At 41.6% G+C, this 24645-nt stretch overlaps 1 protein-coding gene across 1 annotated transcript in view; it reads left to right on the plus strand.

Moving 5' to 3' along the window:
• LOC106606332 (vesicular glutamate transporter 1) overlaps positions 1 to 24645 on the plus strand; it is a 46843-nt gene that overhangs the window by 18840 nt on the left and 3358 nt on the right. Inside the window, exons 2-10 of the mRNA XM_045719788.1 lie at positions 9191 to 9443; positions 11999 to 12117; positions 13673 to 13787; positions 13945 to 14032; positions 16802 to 16888; positions 17802 to 17944; positions 18115 to 18264; positions 19957 to 20089; positions 22351 to 22461. Of these exons, the coding sequence (XP_045575744.1) occupies positions 9191 to 9443; positions 11999 to 12117; positions 13673 to 13787; positions 13945 to 14032; positions 16802 to 16888; positions 17802 to 17944; positions 18115 to 18264; positions 19957 to 20089; positions 22351 to 22461 (1199 nt within the window). The remainder of the gene's footprint in view (positions 1 to 9190; positions 9444 to 11998; positions 12118 to 13672; positions 13788 to 13944; positions 14033 to 16801; positions 16889 to 17801; positions 17945 to 18114; positions 18265 to 19956; positions 20090 to 22350; positions 22462 to 24645) is intronic.

The following is a 24645-nucleotide window of genomic DNA, read 5'->3' on the forward strand; positions in this document are numbered from 1 at the left end:
CTCAGAATGTCCCTACTAACATTTTGGGAATGCAGAGGTATCAGTAAACATCAATTGTTTCCTAGTGTAACAGACGTCACTCTGTTTGCTTAGGGAGTACCGCTTCCTCCTGATTCGGCTCATACTAAGGCGCTAACCCAGAATCTCTGCCTCACAAACACACCTGACCGCCCTCCTGAAGAGTCTTACCCAGCTATTCAATAGCAGGTGGGGATCTTTCAGGCTAAGGAGTGAATTTCACACATCCCCATGTGTTACACTGGATTCCTCCTTCCTGACATCATTAATACAGTGCCTAGGGTCATCTGACTCATGCCTCATGTCTCGTTTCCGACCTCTTCATTATGTGTGTTTGTGTTTCCTACCTCTTAACTGTTGCCAGCTGAGACCAATCAGAACACACTGTATGAACTATATCAGCTGACTGGGAAATGAGGTGGTTGAGCTTCACACGAGGACACAGAAAGATGATGATGGTAATGATGATGATGATGATGATGATGATGATGATGATGGTGGTGGTGATGATGATGATGTGATGATGGTGGTGATGATGTTGATGATGATGATGATGGTGATGATGATGATGGTGGTTATGATGGTGATGATGATGATGATGGTGGTGGTGGGGGTGGTGATGATGATGTTGATGGTGAGGATGGTGATGATGATGGTGATGATGAAGATGGTGGTTATGATGGTGATGATGATGATGTGATGATGGTGCTGGATGCTTGTAACATGCCAGAGGGTTACATATCTTGTGGTCTCATACCTGGTCCATGACTAGCTACCAACCGGAAACAGAGAGTTTTGCAGTGTTAAAGAGACATTGATATATCCTCACAGAGGTTATGGCAGCAGAAGAGGGACAGACCTTTTAGTTACAGCGTAATTGACATTGGCCGTGTTCACTAGGCACCAAACAGAAGAAAACGGACTGAAACAGGGAGAGAATTTCTGGGCTTAAGAAAACTCTCATTTTCACAAACTTCCTTTTAAGGATTCAGTTACTCTGAGTCGCATTGATACAGTGATCAGGATGGGGGCTCTGTTCCATTTTGATTTAGTCCATTCAGGAAGATGGATAGTTATTCAGTCCATTCATTGAATGTGTTCATATACTTATTGAACTACGTGTTGAATTTAATAAATTGAAAAGTTAATTCCAGAATATATTAAATTAACATTTCCAGTGAATTTAGCCACTCTGAAAGTGCTTTTGGGTTAAAGAGATGTACAGCTTTGTAAGCAGTAGTCCCAAACTGCACAATACTGTAGAGGACGTCCCACTAGAGTACAGCAGAAGCCCTGGACCAGAGACCACACACGTGAGGGAAAGAGCAGCCCTTTGAGTGAATAGAAGTGTAATTAACGTTAATTAGCGCCGTGGGCTAGTCTCGTTAGCAGGTAGCATATGTGCCGGTGCCAGACTGCAATCTGTCTCGTTGGGTCTCAATACAAAGGCTGATGGTTAATGAAGGCCCTCCTGTAACATCCCCACCACTCAGCTCAGCTGTGATGGGGCTGGTAGCATTCTGGTGTTTAGTCACCATTTCATCTCCTCCGTTTGTATTGGGTGGATGGATACCATGGATACCATTATTCAGCAGATTGTTAGAGGTGCTAAAATCCCAAATGTGCTAAGGGAAATCCAAAGGGACTTAATATTATAAATAAAAAATATATTATCAAATATGCTATTGTTGTGGTGGGCTGGCCACTTCATCCAAATTGCTTACTTTAGACAAAGAAACTGTGTCATCTCAATCAAATCTGCATATTGAAGGAAAGAAGTCTGACTAGTTTATCCTATTTTGATATTTTAAATACTGTGTATTGCACATAAGTAAGTAAGTATGCTAAACAATCCTAGCATACATCAGTGCTTAGTGTACCAGTCATCCTTCTCATGAACTCAATTGAATAATCAGTGGAATTCCCCAAGTGTGACTTTTTGCTAAAACCGAGATGGTTAGTAAAGAATACTGTGTGTCCATCCAAAAAATAAAGATATAAAAGAAAGGGTGGAGTTAGGGAAAGACATATTGGAGCAGATGGGTTGCGTGTGTTAGAGTTAGAGAGAGAGAGTGGAAGAGAGAGTGAGAGAGAGTTAGAGAGAGACAGAGAGTTAGAGAGAGAGTGAGAGTGAGAGAGAGTGAGAGAGTGAGAGAGAGAGTTAGAGAGAGAGTGAGAGTGAGAGAGAGTGAGAGAGTGAGAGAGAGAGGCAGAAAGTTAGAGAGAGAGTTAGATAGAGAGAGTGAGTGAGAGAGAGAGAGAGAGAGAGAGAGAGAGAGAGAGATGGTGTTCCACTATAGAGTAAAGACAGCCAGAGAAAAGTAAAGACTAGAGGATGGAGTGGTAGAATAAAGACTAGAGGATGGAGTGGTAGAATAAAGACTAGAGGATGGAGTGGTAGAATAAAGACTAGAGGATGGAGTGGTAGAATAAAGACTAGAGGATGGAGTGGTAGAATAAAGACTAGAGGATGGAGTGGTAGAATAAAGACTAGAGGATGGAGTGGTAGAATAAAGACTAGAGGATGGAGTGGTAGAATAAAGACTAGAGGAGGGAGTGGTAGAATAAAGACTAGAGGATGGAGTGGTAGAATAAAGACTAGAGGATGGAGTGGTAGAATAAAGACTAGAGGAGGGAGTGGTAGAATAAAGACTAGAGGATGGAGTGGTAGAATAAAGACTAGAGGAGGGAGTGGTAGAATAAAGACTAGAGGAGGGAGTGGTAGAATAAAGACTAGAGGATGGAGTGGTAGAATAAAGACTAGAGGGTGGAGTGGTAGAATAAAGACTAGAGGATGGAGTGGTAGAATAAAGACTAGAGGATGGAGTGGTAGAATAAAGACTAGAGGATGGAGTGGTAGAGTAAAGACTAGAGGAGGGAGTGGTAGAATAAAGACTAGAGGATGGAGTGGTAGAATAAAGACTAGAGGATGGAGTGGTAGAATAAAGACTAGAGGATGGAGTGGTAGAATAAAGACTAGAGGATAGAGTGGTAGAATAAAGACTAGAGGATGGAGTGGTAGAATAAAGACTAGAGGATGGAGTGGTAGAATAAAGACTAGAGGATGGAGTGGTAGAATAAAGACTAGAGGATGGAGTGGTAGAATAAAGACTAGAGGATGGAGTGGTAGAATAAAGACTAGAGGAGGGAGTGGTAGAATAAAGACTAGAGGATGGAGTGGTAGAATAAAGACTAGAGGATGGAGTGGTAGAATAAAGACTAGAGGAGGGAGTGGTAGAATAAAGACTAGAGGATGGAGTGGTAGAATAAAGACTAGAGGAGGGAGTGGTAGAATAAAGACTAGAGGAGGGAGTGGTAGAATAAAGACTAGAGGATGGAGTGGTAGAATAAAGACTAGAGGGTGGAGTGGTAGAATAAAGACTAGAGGATGGAGTGGTAGAATAAAGACTAGAGGATGGAGTGGTAGAATAAAGACTAGAGGATGGAGTGGTAGAGTAAAGACTAGAGGAGGGAGTGGTAGAATAAAGACTAGAGGATGGAGTGGTAGAATAAAGACTAGAGGATGGAGTGGTAGAATAAAGACTAGAGGATGGAGTGGTAGAATAAAGACTAGAGGATAGAGTGGTAGAATAAAGACTAGAGGATGGAGTGGTAGAATAAAGACTAGAGGATGGAGTGGTAGAATAAAGACTAGAGGAGGGAGTGGTAGAATAAAGACTAGAGGATGGAGTGGTAGAATAAAGACTAGAGGATGGAGTGGTAGAATAAAGACTAGAGGAGGGAGTGGTAGAATAAAGACTAGAGGATGGAGTGGTAGAATAAAGACTAGAGGATGGAGTGGTAGAATAAAGACTAGAGGATGGAGTGGTAGAGTAAAGACTAGAGGAGGGAGTGGTAGAATAAAGACTAGAGGATGGAGTGGTAGAATAAAGACTAGAGGATGGAGTGGTAGAATAAAGACTAGAGGATGGAGTGGTAGAATAAAGACTAGAGGATAGAGTGGTAGAATAAAGACTAGAGGATGGAGTGGTAGAATAAAGACTAGAGGATGGAGTGGTAGAATAAAGACTAGAGGAGGGAGTGGTAGAATAAAGACTAGAGGATGGAGTGGTAGAATAAAGACTAGAGGATGGAGTGGTAGAATAAAGACTAGAGGAGGGAGTGGTAGAATAAAGACTAGAGGATGGAGTGGTAGAATAAAGACTAGAGGAGGGAGTGGTAGAATAAAGACTAGAGGAGGGAGTGGTAGAATAAAGACTAGAGGATGGAGTGGTAGAGTAAAGACTAGAGGAGGGAGTGGTAGAATAAAGACTAGAGGATGGAGTGGTAGAATAAAGACTAGAGGATGGAGTGGTAGAATAAAGACTAGAGGATAGAGTGGTAGAATAAAGACTAGAGGATGGAGTGGTAGAATAAAGACTAGAGGATGGAGTGGTAGAATAAAGACTAGAGGATGGAGTGGTAGAATAAAGACTAGAGGATGGAGTGGTAGAATAAAGACTAGAGGATAGAGTGGTAGAATAAAGACTAGAGGATGGCCCACTAGCGTAGCAGGGAACGGTAGTATGTGTTGCGGTTGATGCCATCGTTTATTCCTCCATGTTCATTTCCGGAAGTAAATATTTTAGGGTAATCCTAATCTGAATGTTGTGACAGATTAAGAGGGAGTGGGAGGGGAGATTGGGATCACTCGAACAGCGAATGAGAGATGGAAAAAGGGAGAGAGCGAGTGAGGAGGGAGGGAGAATACACCGGAAGAGGTACAGTAGCAGGGTGTAGGATAGAGAGAGAGAGAAAGGTAGAGAAAGAGCGAGAGATAGAGAGAGAGATAGGAGGGATGGAGGGAGGGATGGAGGGAGGGATGGAGGGAGGACATAACATTTAATCCCTTTTACATCCAAATACACTGTTTTTTTATCCCTCTATCTATACATTGTATTAGTCAATATAACAATATACTATATACTATATATATATATATATATATATATATATATATATATATATATATATATATATATATATATATATATATACTACTTTTCTAAATAAATATTATGTACATTTCAATGTAGAACCAGGTTTTCTCTCTATCTTCTTTGCTGTTCTTGGTTTGCGTCTGACTGATTGCGTGTTTTCAGCGTTTGAAGGGATTACAACAAATCTGCTTTGTTGAAAGGGGGAGGTACAAGCTGCAGCACAGCATAAGAACATGACCAACATACAGAGAGATATACTGATCAAAAATATAAATGCAACATGCATCAATTTTAACAATTTTGTTGAGTCAGAGTTCATGATAGGAAATCAGTCAATTGAAATAAATGTATTAGGCCCTAATCTATGGATTTCACATGATTGGGCAGAGGCACAGCCACTAGGGAGCCAGGCTCAGCCAATCAAAATCATTTTTTTCCCCAGAAAAGGGCTTTATTACAGACAGAAATACGCCTCAGTCTCTAATACCTTTTTTGCACTATTGGTTAGAGCCTGTAAGTAAGCATTTCACTGTTGTATTCGGCACACGTGACAAATAAACTTTGATTTCATTTGATTTGATTTCATTAGCTGTCTGAGTGGTTGGTCTCAGACGATCTCAAAGGTGAAGAAGCCGGATGTGGTGGTCCTGGGCTGGCGAGGTTACACGTGGTCTGCGGTTGTGAGACCGGTTGGACGTACTGCCAAATTCTCTAAAACGACGTTGGAGGTTTCTTATGGTGGAGGAATGAACATTAAATTCTCTGGCAACAGCTCTGGTGGACATTCATGCAATCAGCATGCATCTGTGTAATGCTCATGCTGTTTAATCAGCTTCTTGATATGCCACTCCTGTCAGGTGGATGGATTATCTTGGCAAAGGAGAAATGCTCACTAACAGCGATGTAAACAAATGTATGCACAACATTTGAAAGAAATAAGCTGTTAGTGCATCTGGAAAATATTTCTGGGTTCTTTTATTTCAGCTCATGAAACATGGGGACCAACACTTTACATGTTGCGTTTATATATATTTTTCAGTGCAGAGAGAGAGAGAGAGAGAGAGAGAGAGAGAGAGAGAGAGAGAGAGAGAGAGAGAGAGAGAGAGAGAGAGAGAGAATGACGAGGGAAAGACAGAGAATATTAGAAGGGGGATAACTCAATAATTCATCTCCCCAAAAAATCTATTAATATTTAATCAATCTATGAGTTGGACTTGCTTGTGTGTGGTGTGTATTTGTGTTCATTCAAATCAAATTGTATTTGTCACATGCGCCGAATACAACAGGTGTAGTAGACCTTACAGTGAATGCTTATTGTGTGTCTGTGTGTGTGTTCAGTGTGTGTCTGTGTGTGTTCAGTGTGTGTCTGTGTGTGTGTGTGTGTGTTCATACTTGTGGGAGAAAAAGAATGGAAGAGGAGAATAGTGAGGCAAGAATCATCTCCAGGAATCTCTAAATCACTTGATTTGAATAAAGGATGAGTCTTTCTATTTAGACATTCTATTTGATTTAGTCCAGACTGATTCACAATGGATCAACTCTTTGGAACCCAATGACTCCTAGCAGTGATTCCGGCTGCTTTTCTCGACCTCACTGAGTAACTGGATCCTCCATGGAAACTGGACAACCTGTGAGCTCCTGTGTGACCCTGTATAAACACACACATGCACATGCAGGCACACACTAAAACACACACACACTAAAACACACACACACTAAAACACACACACATCGATACACACACACCCACCTACACACACACACACACACACACACACACACACACACACACACACACACACACACACACACACACACACACACACACACACACACACACACACACACAAACTATCTCTAATTCTGTCTCTGTCCCTCTCTGTCTCTCTCTCTAATTCTGTCTCTGTCCCTCTCTGTCTCTCTCTCTAATTCTGTCTCTGTCCCTCTCTGTCTCTCTCTCTAATTCTGTCTCTGTCCCTCTCTGTCTCTCTCTCTAATTCTGTCTCTGTCCCTCTCTGTCTCTCTCTCTAATTCTGTCTCTGTCCCTCTCTGTCTCTCTCTCTAATTCTGTCTCTGTCCCTCTCTGTCTCTCTCTCTACCCCTCTCTCATTCTCTCTGTAATTATGTCTCTGTCCCTTTCTCACTCTCTCTTTCTTTGCCATACTAGCTATAGGTGAAATTAACCATTGCATATATACTGTGATTGGGTGTGTGTGTGTGTGTGTGTGTGTGTGTGTGTGTGTGTGTGTGTGTGTGTGTGTGTGTGTGTGTGTGTGTGTGTGTGTGTGTGTGTGTGTGTGTGTGTGTGTGTGTGTGTGTGTGCGAGCTCGTGTTCACGCTCCAATAATAATGATCATGGTGGTTTTGTTATCAAGGTCCAAGGTTCTGTATTGTATTGTATGTCTTTACTGTGGATACACGGCTCCACATTTAATTAGATAGCACAGCTCTGTGTGGGTGGGTGCTGGTTCCAGTGTGTGTATGACAGAGTGGACAGAGTCAGAAGGGCTAAGAGCTTATCAGTCAGGGTCCGCACAGCAGTGTTCTAGAATACTAGGCCGTTGGCTTTCATACTTTTTCAATTCTCAGCGTGGCTGAAGCCATTTCTGCAACCGTCACCACATTGAAATGAATATGAGCTACGTACGCAAGATGCTTTGGTTGAGAATTTGGGGGAGGTGCATGGTCGAGCTGTGTGTTCCCTGCAGATGGTGATCGCAGAGCAAGATCGAAAATTATACATTGTTGGTTAAGGGCTTGTAAGTAAGCATTTCACTGTGCATGTGACAAATTAAATGTGGTTTGATTTGATTTGATGTAACAACGGGACGCCGGACTATCACGACTCAGCTGCTTTGGACTCTGAACAGAACTGCGCTTTAGTGTCCAAAGTGTGTGTGTGTGACAGAGTGGTCAGTGCCAGGGCAGCAGCAGGTATAGGCTACTGTGAAGGACTGAACACTGGGGGAATGTGCCATAGCTGGTACCCACCCACCTAGGGACCAGGCAAACAACAGATGCTCCCACACAGGGGGAGTTGCTGATTCAGAGATGACCTTAACATATGCGTGTGTGTGTGTGTGTGTGTGTGTGTGTGTGTGTGTGTGTGTGTGTGTGTGTGTGTGTGTGTGTGTGTGTGTGTGTGTGTGTGTGTGTAAGCTTGGGAGAAACAGGCTTTTTGATCATTAAACCCCTATAAGACTGGAAAGAAAATCTATGTGAAATGTTTGCTTGATCTCTTAACCATGTGTACACATAGCTAGGGTCATGTTAATGCAGTCTGTATGGATTGCCAATACACAGTACTGAGTGGGGGTAGCCCAACCGGGACTCGGACCTGCAATCTTCTGGTTGTGAAGCAGTCATGCTATCCACAGTATCAGTGATGCTCATTTTTTTGCCGCGGCTGGGGTTGTTATAAGAAAAACTGGTGTGCGGGCGTGGCGGGGCTTACGACCTCCCAGGCCCTTCAATAAATGGTCATGTAGTCATCTCTAGCTTCAAACTGAAATTCATGATATGCCTGAACTGAAAAGGGAATTGAGCCCAACCCTGTTAAACATGAAGATGACCCTGACCTCGTCGACATTACAAACACGTTGGTTTACAAAAAGGTATCCTTTCAACACATCAATGGAAATTTGACTTGGCTGTTGCATTGGTCCACATTCTCCCTGCTTATTAACACTACATCACATTAACACACGCTTTCACCCAAGGAGACTTACAGTACAGCGAGTGCATACATTTGAAGTATACTATGTGATTTGGGGCGGCAGGTAGCCTAGTGGTTAGAGCGTTGGGTCAGTAAACATAAGGTTTTTAGATCGAATCCCTGAGCTGACAAGGTAAAAATCTGTCGTTCTGTCCCTGAACAAGGCAGTTAACCTACTGTTCCTAGGCCGCCATTGTAAATAATAATTTATTCTTAAGTGACTTGCCTAGTTAAATAAAGGTTAAATAAAAAAACATATTAAAAAAAAATTATATGGGAATTGAACCCACGACCTTGCTGTTGTTACCACAATGCTCCTTCATCCAACTGAGCCACAGCAGAGCACCACAGGGTTCAATTCTAACACAATTCAATTCTTACTAGATTTCAGTTTCTTGTTTTTCTTTTATAAAATTGTAAAGCGACTTTGGGTCCTTGAAAAGCTCTACATAAATACCATGTGTAATTATTATTATTACCACTAACTGTCCCTCTCTCTCCCTCTGCTCTTCACCAGAATCCTAGAAAAGCGTCAGCCCAATGGCGAGACCATCGAGCTTTCGGCCGAGGGCCGCCCAGAGCTTGTGGAGGAGAAGGAGATGCCCGTGGTGGACTGCACCTGCTTCGGCCTTCCCCGTCGCTACATCATCGCCATCCTCTCAGGCCTGGGCTTCTGCATCTCCTTCGGCATCCGCTGCAACCTGGGCGTGGCCATCGTCAGCATGGTCAACGACCACACCGTCTGGAAGGGTAATAAGGAGGTCCTGGTGGTGAGGCACGCTGTTCTGGCACTTACACTCACACTTCTATTTTCTTCCTACAGTCTTAGAAAAAAAAGGTGCTATCTAGAACCTAAAAGGGTTCTTCGGCTGTCCCCATAGGAGAACCCTTTAAAGAATCCTTTTCGGTTCCAGGTAGAACACTTTTGGTTCCAGGTAAAACCCATTTGGAAAATGATTATTTTTGGTTCCAGGTAGACGTCTTTTGGAAAAAGGTTCTACCTGGAACCAAACGGTCTTACATGGAACCAAAAAGGGTTCTCTTATTGTAAAGAGTCAGTTTGTAGCGGGTCGGAAGAAGTCAGGCGCAGGACACAGAACTGAGTAAAAATGTAACTTTACTCGAAATAAACCAACAATAAATTCCCCACTGGGAAACACACCAGCTCACAGAAGTACTGACCACTTCACAACGAATAAACACGCACAACAACCATGGGGAAAACAGAGGTTAAATAATGAACATGTAATTGGGGAATTGAAACCAGGTGTGTAAAACAAAGACAAAACAAAAGGAAAATGAAAAGTGGATCGGCAATGGCTAGAAGGCCGGTGACGTCAACCGCCGAACGCCGCCCGAACAAGGAGAGGGACCGACTTCGGCGGAAGTCATGACACCTATATAGGACAGCCGAAGAAGCCTTGTGGAACCTTTTTTTTCTAAGACTGTAGCTCTGACTTTACTTACTATGACTGTCTGCTTTATTGAGGAAAACATTTACTTACTATGACTGTCTGCTTTATTGAGGAAAAAATGTACTTACTATGACTGTCTGCTTTATTGAGGAAAACATTTACTTACTATGACTGTCTGCTTTATTGAGGAAAAAATGTACTTACTATGACTGTCTGCTTTATTGAGGAAAACATTTACTTACTATGACTGTCTGCTTTAATGAGGAAAACATTTACTTACTATGACTGTCTGCTTTATTGAGGAAAACATTTACTTACTATGACTGTCTGCTTTATTGAGGAAAAAATTTACTTACTATGACTGTCTGCTTTAATGAGGAAAACATTTACTTACTATTACTGTCTGCTTTATTGAGGAAAACATTTACTTACTATGACTGTCTGCTTTATTGAGGAAAACATATACTTACTATGACTGTCTGCTTTATTGAGGAAAACATATACTTACTATTACTGTCTGCTTTATTGAGGAAAACATTTACTTACTATGACTGTCTGCTTTAATGAGGAAAACATTTACTTACTATGACTGTCTGCTTTAATGAGGAAAACATTTACTTACTATGACTGTCTGCTTTAATGAGGAAAACATTTACTTACTATGACTGTCTGCTTTAATGAGGAAAACATTTACTTACTATTACTGTCTGCTTTAATGAGGAAAACATTTACTTACTATGACTGTCTGCTTTAATGAGGAAAACATTTACTTACTATGACTGTCTGCTTTAATGAGGAAAACATTTACTTACTATTACTGTCTGCTTTAATGAGGAAAACATTTACTTACTATGACTGTCTGCTTTAATGAGGAAAACATTTACTTACTATGACTGTCTGCTTTAATGAGGAAAACATTTACTTACTATGACTGTCTGCTTTAATGAGGAAAACATATACTTACTATGACTGTCTGCTTTAATGAGGAAAACATTTACTTACTATGACTGTCTGATTTAATGAGGAAAACATTTACTTACTATGACTGTCTGCTTTAATGAGGAAAACATTTACTTACTATGACTGTCTGCGCTAACGACTCAAATGTAAATGTCTGAAAAAGGGAGGCTCTTTGAAGTGACCGATGGTTCTATGTGGCACACTTTCTACTCAAAGAAACATTTTCTTGAAGAGGGTTCTTCCCTACTTTCTTTGCTGTCTGAATGGTTGCAAATAACCTTGCTAGCTAGTGTTGTGGGAAGAGGAGGGTTTGGGTCAGGTCAGGTCAGGTCAGGTTAGGTAAGGGGGAGGGCTGGCTACAGGCCACAACAAAGGTTATAACTTTGGGCTTGGAGGCTCACAGTGTGTGTAACCTAACATAGCAGGTGTAAAATAAATACCTGAGTGGGGTCCACACATCCATTTTTCAGAGGAAAAGCAAGCTAGGTTGAAGATACTGTATCAATGAAAACCGGATCCTTCCGGTTGTTTCCGACCTCGCTGAGGTTGGAGTGTGTCCAAGCTTTAATTTGTGCAGAGGAAGAAGAATACTGTCAATGGACAATGTGCTTTGACTTGAAAATACTTCTTTATTATCACAATCAGCACCTTTCGAAGTGTAGCCTTTATCAAGGTGCACTGGAAGCCAACACACGTCTTCGGGTCTCAGGCAAGGTTTCTCATCACTCAAGCATTGTTTAACGAACCCACTCCGCTACACATCCATAGTCATGGGTTGTGTTCATTAGGACGCGTAACGAAAAAACGCTTCAAAATGTTCTGCAACTGAAAATCAAAATTAGTGTTTCTTATTGTACAAATCCAGGTAGTCCCTTGCTCCCAGATCGTTTTCTCCCGTTTGGTGCCATATGAACACAACCATGGTCTCTCCTCCTCTTTCTCTCCCACAGGCAGCACAGTTCAGCTGGGATCCAGAGACCGTGGGGATGATCCACGGGTCCTTCTTCTGGGGATACATTGTCACACAGATTCCCGGAGGTTTTATATGTCAAAAATATAAAGCTAACAAGTAAGTACATTTTTAGGATACATTGTCACACAGATTCCTGGAGGTTTCATGTGTCAAAAAATATAAAGCTAACAAGTATGTATGTTTTAGCATGCTTTGGGATTATTATTCCTGTATTGATTGACTGATTTCCTTTTTGTATGTCAATACCTTTCCTCAAAGTAGTCAGAGGTCAACTTTATTACTACTAGGCTTCATTTGACCAAAGTATACATTATATTTGACTAAAATATACGTTATATTTGACCTAAGTATGCATTATATTTGACTAAAGTATACATTGTATTTGACTAAAATATACATTATATTTTACTATAGTATACATTATATTTGACTAAAGTATACATTATATTTTACTAGTGTATACATTATATTTAACTAAAGTATACATTATATTTGACTAAAGTATACATTATATTTGACGAAAGTATACATTATATTTTACTAAAGTATACATTATATTTGACTAAATTATGCATTATATTTTACTAGAGTATACATTATATTTGACTAAAGTATAGATTATATTTTACTAAAGTATACATTATATTTTATTAGAGTATACATTATATTTTACTAAAATATACATTATATTTCCTACTTTCTCCTTTGTCCCCAAACAACGTCTAATAACAGTAGTGTTATGAAAACATGAAGGGGTCCGATATGACTTATTCATAAGTAGTAGCCTCATAATAACAGGAGTCTGTCTCCTGTTTCTGTAGCAGCTTGATGAACAAGTACATCCCCTGGACAGGACATTATTCTCCATCTATCTCCTTAGTGCAGAGGGCCAAGTAGACGTGCATTGGGTCCCATTCATACAGCCTTTGGTATGACTTGGCCGGGGATTGAACCCCCTACCTTTCAATCTCAGGGTGGACAGTCCTGCCACAAGGCCACTCAGTTGGCTTGACACATTTATAAGCGGTACAAAAACTAAAAGAACAGTATACATTGGCTACTAAACTATGGCTGCGGATGTTGCCTCAATCAAAAAGTTCTGTATTCATTTTTACTAATGAAGTATAGACGGAGCCCTTATATTCAAGGATTTCCATCAGACATTTTGAACTGCTACAAAGCTTGGGACAGTCTCATCAATAACACCAAAGACGTTTCTCTCAGGATTGGGGTTAATTACATGTTTACATCAGTCAATTTAGGAAATGAAATGAAAACCAGCTCATGAATTGAAATCTTTATAGAATTTAAATATTTCATCTTCATAGAAAATATTTGCCAATAATTACTTCCTGAATTAAACTAAATTGAAAATTAAACTGACCCCTAATGAACCATGGTCTCTATCGCTCTCAGTGGTTGAAATGAAGGCTGGGCTCTATAGCTCTCAGTGGTTGAAATGAAGGCTGATCTCTATAGCTCTCAGTGGTTGAAATGAAGGCTGATCTCTATAGCTCTCAGTGGTTGAAATGAAGGCTGGTCTCTATAGCTCTCAGTGGTTGAAATGAAGGCTGGGCTCTATAGCTCTCAGTGGTTGAAATGAAGGCTGGTTGTGTTTGTCTCTGACTGTTTCTGTCTTGGTGTGTTTCAGAGTGTTTGGCTTCGCCATAGTGGCCACATCCACTCTCAACATGCTGATTCCATCTGCTGCTCGTACACACTACAGCTGTGTCATACTAGTCAGGATATGCCAAGGCCTCGTCGAGGTACTTAGAGTGCATCTGTCTCTCTCTCTCTCTCTCTCTCTCTCTCTCTCTCTCTCTCTGTGTGTGTGTGTGTGTGCGTGCGTGCGTGCGTACGTGCGTGCGTTGAATATTATGTTTGGATATTTACTGTGTACATCACTTCATTACTTCCCTATAGGGCGTATCTTACCCAGCATGCCATGGGATCTGGGCCAAATGGGCCCCGCCTCTAGAGAGAAGTCGACTGGCCACAACAGCATTCTGTGGTAAGATACTAAAACAAATGGATTTAAACATCCTCTCACTCTCTCCCTCCCCTTTTCTCTCTCTTAAACCACACAATGAATGAATTTCCCCCCGGGGATAATAAAGACTACTCTACACGTTACTGGATCAAACCATTAGTGATGTTACTTGATGTTCTTGTCAAGAGGGTAGCTAAGATGTGCTTCTAAACAACCTCAACATTATAGTAAAGTTCCTATTGGTAACATCCCAAATAAATCTAGTGTAGCACATTGTCTTCCTACATACTGTATGCATGCATTCCACAGGAGGTTGGTGGCACCTTAATTGGAGAGGACGGGTTTGTGGTAATGGCTGGAGTGGAATCGGTGGAATGGTATCAAATACATGCCATTCCATTCGCTCCATTCCAGCCATTATTATGAGCCGTCCACCCCTCAACAGCCTCCATTGATGCATTCTCAGCTGCAGGAAGTGTATGTAGCCCTGTATGTAGCCCTCCAGGGTCCAGGTATGAGAGATCAAAATGGCAGATTTGGTCACTGATAAGAGCTTAAATTTGAGGCGCTTTCAAATTATGCTTTTACCTAAACCAGATGGAGATTTGTAGTGGACCATTGTTGGATTGTAGTGGACCGTTGTTGGATTGTAATGGACCGCTGTTGGATTGTAGTGGACCGTTGTTGGATTGTAGTGGACCATTGTTGGATTGTAGTGGACCGTTGTTGGATTGTAGTGGACCGTTGTTGGATTGTAAAGGACCGTTGTTGGATTGTAGTGGACCGTTGTTGGATTGTAATGGACTGCTGTTGGATTGTAGTGGACCGTTGTTGGATTGTAATATACCGTTGTTGGATTGTAATGGACTGATGTTGGATTGTAGTGGACTGTTGTTGGATTGTAATGGACTGTTGTTGGATTGTAATGGACCGTTGTTGGATTGTAGTGGACCGTTGTTGGATTGTAATATACCGTTGTTGGATTGTAATGGACTGTTGTTGGATTGTAGTGGACTGTTGTTGGATTGTAATGGACTGTTGTTGGATTGTAGTGGAACGTTGTTGGATTGTAATGGACCGTTGTTGGATTGTAGTGGACCGTTGTTGGATTGTAGTGGAACGTTGTTGGATTGTAATGGACCGTTGTTGGATTGTAATGGACCGTTGTTGGATTGTAATGGACTGTTGTTGGATTGTAGTGGACCGTTGTTGGATTGTAATGGACCGTTGTTGGATTGTAGTGGACCGTTGTTGGATTGTAGTGGACCGTTGTTGGATTGTAATGGACCGTTGTTGGATTGTAATGGACTGTTGTTGGATTGTAATGGACCGTTGTTGGATTGTAATGGACCGCTGTTGGATTGTAGTGGACCGTTGTTGGATTGTAGTGGACCGTTGTTGGATTGTAGTGGACCGTTGTTGGATTGTAGTGGACCGTTGTTGGATTGTAGTGGACCGTTGTTGGATTGTAATGGACTGTTGTTGGATTGTAATGGACCGTTGTTGGATTGTAGTGGACCGTTGTTGGATTGTAGTGGACCGTTGTTGGAATGTAATGGACCGTTGTTGGATTGTAATGGACCGTTGTTGGATTGTAATGGACTGTTGTTGGATTGTAATGGACCGTTGTTGGATTGTAATGGACTGTTGTTGGATTGTAGTGGACCGTTGTTGGATTGTAATGGACTGTTGTTGGATTGTAGTGGACCGTTGTTGGATTGTAGTGGACCGTTGTTGGATTGTAGTGGACCGTTGTTGGATTGTAATATACCGTTGTTGGATTGTAATGGACTGTTGTTGGATTGTAGTGGACCGTTGTTGGATTGTAGTGGACCGTTGTTGGATTGCATAAACATCAACAGTAATTGTGTGATGGTGGGGATGCAGGGCTTTGTTCCAAATAAAAATTTTCACCTAGCCCAAATGTTGCATGAACATTCTTATTATGTCACTGAATATATCCAGCATATTTCCAGATTCTATTATTGACAAATGCTGTGAAAAGTCCAGTAAATGTAAATATCAACAGTAATGTAATTGCTTGGATTGGGTCTTCTAAATTTTTGTATCCTCACCTTTGTTCTAATAAAAGTTTTCCCTTTCAATTGCTACCATGGTTATGCTTTTTAAATGTTTCTGTTAGAAACATTTCAGTTTGTCCCTGTCCACATACAGTATGTAACGGGTTATAAGTATAATGCTGTGAATCAGTGGAGGCTGTTGAGGGGAGGACGGCTCATAATAATGTCTGGAACGGAGCAAATACCATTCCACTGATTCCACTCCAGCCAATACCACGAGCCCATCCTCCCCAATTGAGTTGCCACCAACCTCCTGTGCTGTGAATTACTTTTCATAGGCATTGACAATGAACAGGACGGGTCAATGTGTAAACATTATTGAAGCCACCTTCTCAGTTTTGGAGGCGGCGTAATCTTTTCTAGCAAAGAGCTAATTAACTGTTCTTACTGTAAGTTAATTATTTCCCCCCACAGTTAGTTGGCTAGGTTAGTTAGTTAGTTAGTTAGTTAGTTAGTTAGTTAGTTAGTTAGTTAGTTAGTTAGTTAGTTAGTTAGTTAGTTAGTTAGTTAGTTAGTTAGTTAGTTATCTTGCTAGCTAATCTCGAAACCCAGAACCAAATATTGTGTGAGCTAGCTAGCTAGCTATTGCTACTGACTTTGATTGTGGGTGCTGAGGTGTTCAGATCTGGCCTGACGGAGGCTTTACACAACAACAATAGAAACATCAATGTACCATATTTCTGTTTCTTGCTCTTCCTTTGTGTCACAGGTTCCTATGCGGGAGCTGTGGTGGCCATGCCTCTTGCTGGAGTGTTGGTTCAGTATGTAGGGTGGCCTTCAGTCTTCTACGTCTATGGTGAGTAAAACCAACCTGGCAGTACAGAGTTGAACGGTTTCATCACCATACAGGTCCCCTAAGATAAAACCCCAGCAAGCTTACAGTGGGTGGCCCCTGCTCAGCTGCCTACTGCCCATGACCCAGTGTTGGTAGCCCAGACTATTGAAAGTGGTATGCTGACTACCCTGTTAGCCAGTGCTAGCCTCCTTTGGGTAGCTAGCGGTATAGCACAAGTTCATAGGAGGAGAGAGGTAGAGACATGGGTCCAATAAGAGCTTGCTGGGTATTTTTTCTGTGACAATGGCATCCAAACTGACACAATTTATGTTATTGCAAACGTGTCATCACTGTAGTGTACTGTAGAGACCATTCTTCCTACCCTACCTTTCTCCCTACTCCAACCTTCTCATTTCCTACCCTTCTCTCCCCTCTTTACCTCTCTACCGCTCTCCTCTTCTCTCTCTGCTCTCTCTCTCCATTTTACCTCTCTCCTCCTCTCTCACCCCTCTTTAACTCTCTACCTATCTTCTCATTTCTCTCCCCCTTTACCTCTCTCCTCTTTTCTCTCTCCTCTTTACCTCTACCTCTCTCCTCTTCTCTCTCCCTCTTACCTCTCTACCTCTCCTCCTCTCTCTCTCCCCTCTTTACCTCTCTCCCACTCTCCTCCTCTCTCTCCCCCTTTACCTCTACTTCTATCCTCCTCTCTCTCCTTTCTCTCTCCTCTTTACCTCTACCTCTTTCCTCCTCTCTCTCCTCTTTATCTTTTTCCTCATCTCTCTCTCCTCTTTACCCCTCCTCACTCTCCTCTTTACCTCTCTTCCTCTTTCCTCCTCTCTCTCCTCTCGCTCCTATTTATCTCTCTACCTCTGTCCTCCTCTCTCTCCCCCTTTACCTCTCTCCTCCTCTCTCTCCCTCTCCCTCCCTCTACCAGGCAGTTTTGGGATAGCATGGTATCTGTTCTGGATCCTGGTGTCGTATGAAAGCCCAGCAGCCCACCCCACTATCACCCCTGAGGAGAGGAAGTACATCGAGGAAGCCATCGGAGAGTCAGCAGGTTTTGCCAATCCTCTACAGGTAAGCACAAAGACGCAAGACACACACCATTTTATTTCAAATAAACTGCACTGTCTCTCTCACACACACACAAACACACACACCACATCCCTCTATAATTTCACTTTTGTGCTGTGTGAGGACTGGTGAGGACTGTGAGCACAACCATCTCTCATTCCTCCTTGTTGCAGAAATTCAAAACCCCGTGGAGAGCATTCTTCACGTCCATGCCGGTGTACGCCATTATCGTAGCCAACTTCTGCAGGAGCTGGACTTTCTACCTGCTTCTCATCAGCCAGCCGGCCTACTTTGAGGAAGTGTTTGGCTTTGAGATCAGCAAGGTGAGACAGAGTTTTAATTATGAATTAACCCCTATCCCCTATTACCTATCCCATATCCCCTAGACTCTATCCCCTATCCCCTAGCCTAGCCCCTATCCCCTGGCCTCTAGCCCCTATCCCCTGGCCTCTAGCCCCTATCCCCTGGCCTCTAGCCCCTATCCCCTAGACTCTATCCCCTATCCCCTAGCCTAGCCCCTATCCCCTGGCCTCTAGCCCCTATCCCCTGGCCTCTAGCCCCTATCCCCTAGCCTAGCCCCTATCCCCTGGCCTCTAGCCCCTAGCCCCTAGACTCTATCCCCTATCCCCTAGCCTAGCCCCTATCCCCTGGCCTCTAGCCCCTATCCCCTGGCCTCTAGCCCCTATCCCCTAGCCTAGCCCCTATCCCCTGGCCTCTAGCCCCTAGCCCCTGGCCTCTAGCCCCTAGCCCAGAGAAAAACAGCTGGTGGTCTGCGGGTTAAATTTGGCCCACCATAGTTTCACATTTTTTGTTTTTGGGAACTAAAAAGGCCGCGCTCGCTCTCGCTCTCTCAATTCAATGCAATTCATAGATCTTTATTGGGACGGCAGCGTAGCCTAGTGGTTAGAGTGTTAGAGTGTTGGACTAGCAACCGAAAGGTTGCAAGATTCAATCCCCGAGCTGACAAGGTTCAAAATCTGCTGTTCTGCCCCTGAACACAGCAGTTAACCCACTGTTCCTAAGCTGCCATTGAAAATAAGAATTTGTTCTTAACTGACTTGCCTAGTAAAATTGGCATGGGAAACATATGTTTACATTGACAAAGTAAGTGAAATAAACAATCAAAAATTAACATTGAACATTACACTCACATGTTTCAAAGGAATAGACACATTTCAAATGTCATATTATTTCTATATGCAGTGTTGTAATGATGTGCAAATGGTTAAAGTACAAAAGGGAAATAAATAAACATAAATATGGGTTGTATTTACAATGGTGCTTGTTCTTCATTGGTTGCCCCTTTCTTGTGGCAACAGGTTATACATCTTGCTGCTGTGATGGCACACTGTGGTATTTCACCCAGTAGATATGGGAGTTTAACAAAATTGGATTTGTTTTGGAATTCTTTGTGGGTCAGTGTGATCTGAGGGAAATATGTGTCTCTAATATGGTCATACATTTGGCAGGAGGTTAGGAAGTGCTGCTCAGTTTCCACCTCATTTTGTGGGCAGTGTGCACATAGCCTGTTTTCTCTTGAGAGCCATGTCTGCCTACGGCGGCCTTTCTCAATAGCAAGGCTATGCTCACTGAGTCTGTACATAGTTACAGTGGTCAGGTATTCTGCCACTGTGTACTCCCTGTTTAGGAAGAAATAGCATTCCAGTTTGCTCTGTTTTTTGGTCAATTCTTTCCAATGTGTCAAGTAATTATCTTTTTGTTTTCTCATGATTTGGTTTGGTCTAATTGTGTTGCTGTCCTGGGGATCTGTGGGGTATGTTTGTGTTTATGTTTGTGATGGCTTTATTATAGAAGGTTGGGGAATCGCTTCGTTTTAGGTGGAATTTAACAACTATTTTCTGGATTTTGATAAGGGGGTATCGGCCTAATGCTGTTCTGCATGCATTGTTTGATGTTTTAAGTTGTACACAGAGGATGTTTTTGCAGAATTCTTTATGCAGAGTCTTAATTTGGTGTTTGTCCCATTTTGTGAATTCTCTCTCTCTCTCTGTCAGGTGGGGATGGTGTCGGCCTTGCCACATCTGGTGATGACCATCGTTGTGCCCATCGGAGGACAGCTGGCAGACTACCTTAGAACACACAACATCATGACCACCACCAACGTCAGGAAGCTCATGAACTGTGGAGGTGAGAGGCCACTCCACGGTGAACTTTACCCTATATAGACACAGATCTGGGGTCAGTTTTGCATTTCCCTCACTAATGGTTCAAGTTAGGATTGGGGGAGGGGAAGTTGATCCTAGGTCTGTACTTAAGGGAAACTTAGATTCGAAAACAAACCCAATTTTTATAAACTCCCATATCTACTGGGTGAAATACCACACTGTGCCATCACAGCAGCAAGATTTGTCACCTGTTGCCACAAGAAAAGGGCAACCAGTGAAGAACAAGTGCAATGTTTAGAACAAGTGTAATGTGAGTGTGTTTACTGTTATTTTTTATAGTTTATTTCACTTTGGTTTATTATCTACTTCACTTTCTTTGGCAATGTTAACAATATGTTTCCCATGCCAATAAAGCCCTTGAATTGAATTGAAAAGTAGGGGAGAAAGTGGGTGGAGAGAGAGAGGAGGGAGGATGGGTAGAGTGGAGTGAGAGGGAGGGCAAATAGAGAGGTGTTAGCTGAGCAGGGGAGGGAGAGACTGAGGCAGAGAGGGGTGGCGTCGTGTTGCAGGATAACTTTTATGCAATACACTTAATTTCAAACTTGTAGTGTAATTTCAGATTCAACTTTTCAAAAAATGTCCATGAATTCTAATCCACATAATAATTCACATTTCCTGTTGCTGCTGGATTAGTTTCATGCTGTAGCCAACTGTCTCAAATGAAGATCCTGTAGTTATAAGGGAGGGCACAGAGAGAGAGAGAGAAAGAAGAGAGGGAAGAGAATAAAATACATCATTATCCCCAGAGAGAGAGAGAGAGAGAGAGAGAGAGAGAGAGAGAGAGAGAGAGAGAGCACGCAATAGTAGGCCCAAACAGTTGATGACGACAATGTGTGATTGTGTGTGTGTAGCAGCACGTGAGTGTAAAATAAAGTGTGTGACTGTGGCGGCAGCTTGTTCATGAGGGCATCATGTGTGTAAAAGCAGTATTAAAGTGCCTGAGAGAGCATGGTGTATGACGGTCGCAGCACATAGACATGTTCTGCTGCTGTGAGCTAGTGGTAGTGGTGCGCTAGCCTGGATCAAACTGCTGATTCTACAGCTGGGACTGCGCTAACACAAGCCTGCTGTGTACGCATCACTGGCCCCTCTGCTAATGACAGCAGTCTCACAGAACAGAACAGAACAGGAGACAGGTAACTCTCAGTGCCAGAACTACGTTAGCTCAACGTTAGCTCAACGTCCCAACACAACCTATTTGTGTCAGAGAGGGGAAGAACAAAACTATCGAACCAATAAAAAGGAATGCAGAACGTTCTATAATTGTTATATAAAATCAGAAGGAATGCAGAATGTTCTCCAATTGTTATTTAAAAACATAAGGAATGCAGAACATTCTATAATTGTTATATAAAACAGAAGGAATGCAGAACATTCTATAATTGTTATATAAAACAGAAGGAATGCAGAACGTTCTACAATTGTTATATAAAAACAGAAGGAATGCAGAACGTTCTTATTTTATATAAAACAGAAGGAATGCAGAACATTTATATGTTATATAAAATCAAAATGCAATGTTCTCCAATTGTTATATAAAAACAGAAGGAATGCAGAACGTTCTCTAATTGTTATATAAAATCAGAAGGAATGCAGAACGTTCTCCAATTGTTATATAAAAACAGAACGAATGCAGAACGTTCTCTAATTGTTATATAAAAACAGAAGGAATGCAGAACGTTCTCTAATTGTTATTTAAAACAGAGGGGATATAATATGTGCCAAATGGTAGATGCTTTAATCCAGAATGACTTTACAGTTCAGTGAGGGCAAACATTATAGTATCTGTATATACACGATTCCTGTGGGAATTGAACCAGTGACCTTGGCATTGCTAGCGCTCTGCTCTCACCAACTGAGCCACACAGGATCATCATCATCACATCACTGGCACAGGGCATGGGCATGACAGAACGGGCAAATTAAAATCATCCAGTCAACAAACACGACTAGGACAAGACAATAATGATGAAGTTGCAATATGTACATTTTGGGGCAAAAAATTCTAAAAGCTGGCCCAACTCTCTGAATATATGTCTCTGCCCACAACCTATGTTTGTCACAGAGTGCAAAACTAAATGGTGATCAACACCACCACCCACCCCTAATACCAGGACTAACATTAGAGTCAAAGGGTAGGATCCTTTCCATATTGTGATCTTTCCTGTTTGTTGTTAGTGGTGATTTTAGTGTGTTTAGTTGTGGTTCCTGTTTTGTCACCAGGGTTTGGAATGGAGGCCACTTTCTTGCTGGTGGTGGGATACTCTCACACCAAGGTCATGGCCATCTCCTTTTTAGTCATCGCTGTGGGCTTCAGTGGATTTGCCATCTCAGGTAAGAACATGAAAGATTTTCTCTCCCACAAATAAACAGACTACGAATTAGGACTGTCACTACATTTCTACAGAGCTGTGAGAATCCATATTTCATTTCATATTCAGTTGTTGTGTGATGAGCGTTCTGGCACAAAAATGGTGGCCGTGCATCACCCAAGTGGGTGTTACACATTGGTGATGGATGAGGTGAGTTTCCTCCTTACTATGTAAAACACTTTGAGTACCTCAGTTGGTATAAAAGGGCTATATAAATGCAATCAATGAATTATTAATAATCTATTTGTTTTGAACTGTCAAGGATGTTCTGTTGATGACATATGTATGTGGTTAGCTATTAAACACCTATCCAGGCATTGTGAGACCATGTGTCTGAAGTGTAGTCAGCCTGGAACGTGTCCACTGTCTGTGCATGAGCATTGGTAGAATCCTCAGTGACGAATGCTTTGTGATGCAAAGGTTTGGGTGTCATCTCCCGCCTCTGTGCTAATCTGATTGGTCAATTCACTTTGGAGAAAGACAACAACCAATCAGTTAGGGTATTCTTCAGTCAACTTGTTGGTCTGAGAGACGATGCTCAGTTGCACCACTCGCTGGATAAATGGAAGTGAAATGTCCCACTCGTAATTCAATACAGGTACCAAACTGTCAGTTAGGTTTACTGAGTAACAACAGTCATGAAGATAATACCAAACTGTCAGTTAGGTTTACTGAGTAACAACAGTCATGAAGATAATACCAAACTGTCTGTTAGGTTTACTGAGTAACAACAGTCAGGAAGATAATACCAAACTGTCTGTTAGGTTTACTGAGTAACAACAGTCATGAAGATAATACCAAACTGTCTGTTAGGTTTACTGAGTAACAACAGTCATGAAGATAATACCAAACTGTCTGTTAGGTTTACTGAGTAACAACAGTCAGGAAGATAATACCAAACTGTCTGTTAGGTTTACTGAGTAACAACAGTCATGAAGATAATACCAAACTGTCAGTTAGGTTTACTGAGTAACAACAGTCAGGAAGATAATACCAAACTGTCAGTTAGGTTTACTGAGTAACAACAGTCATGAAGATAATACCAAACTGTCAGTTAGGTTTACTGAGTAACAACAGTCATGAAGATAATACCAAACTGTCTGTTAGGTTTACTGAGTAACAACAGTCATGAAGATAATACCAAACTGTCAGTTAGGTTTACTGAGTAACAACAGTCAGGAAGATAATACCAAACTGTCTGTTAGGTTTACTGAGTAACAACAGTCATGAAGATAATACCAAACTGTCTGTTAGGTTTACTGAGTAACAACAGTCAGGAAGATAATACCAAACTGTCTGTTAGGTTTACTGAGTAACAACAGTCAGGAAGATAATACCAAACTGTCTGTTAGGTTTACAGAGTAACAACAGTCAGGAAGATAATACCAAACTGTCAGTTAGGTTTACTGAGTAACAACAGTCATGAAGATAATACCAAACTGTCAGTTAGGTTTACTGAGTAACAACAGTCAGGAAGATAATACCAAACTGTCTGTTAGGTTTACTGAGTAACAACAGTCAGGAAGATAATACCAAACTGTCTGTTAGGTTTACTGAGTAACAACAGTCATGAAGATAATACCAAACTGTCAGTTAGGTTTACTGAGTAACAACAGTCAGGAAGATAATACCAAACTGTCTGTTAGGTTTACTGAGTAACAACAGTCAGGAAGATAATACCAAACTGTCTGTTAGGTTTACAGAGTAACAACAGTCATGAAGATAATACCAAACTGTCTGTTAGGTTTACTGAGTAACAACAGTCATGAAGATAATACCAAACTGTCAGTTAGGTTTACTGAGTAACAACAGTCATGAAGATAATACCAAACTGTCTGTTAGGTTTACTGAGTAACAACAGTCAGGAAGATAATACCAAACTGTCTGTTAGGTTTACTGAGTAACAACAGTCATGAAGATAATACCAAACTGTCTGTTAGGTTTACTGAGTAACAACAGTCAGGAAGATAATACCAAACTGTCAGTTAGGTTTACTGAGTAACAACAGTCAGGAAGATAATACCAAACCTAAGGACTGTTCTTTCCCTTTCAGACATTGAAAGTGATTTTTGTTGAAATGGTCATGCTATGAAAAAAAATGGGCTATATAATCAGATTCTTATGAAGTTTTTAGTCTTATTTTAGG

Source organism: Salmo salar, chromosome ssa06 (assembly GCF_905237065.1).
Source record: "Salmo salar chromosome ssa06, Ssal_v3.1, whole genome shotgun sequence".
NCBI classification, from domain to species: Eukaryota; Metazoa; Chordata; class Actinopteri; order Salmoniformes; family Salmonidae; genus Salmo; species Salmo salar.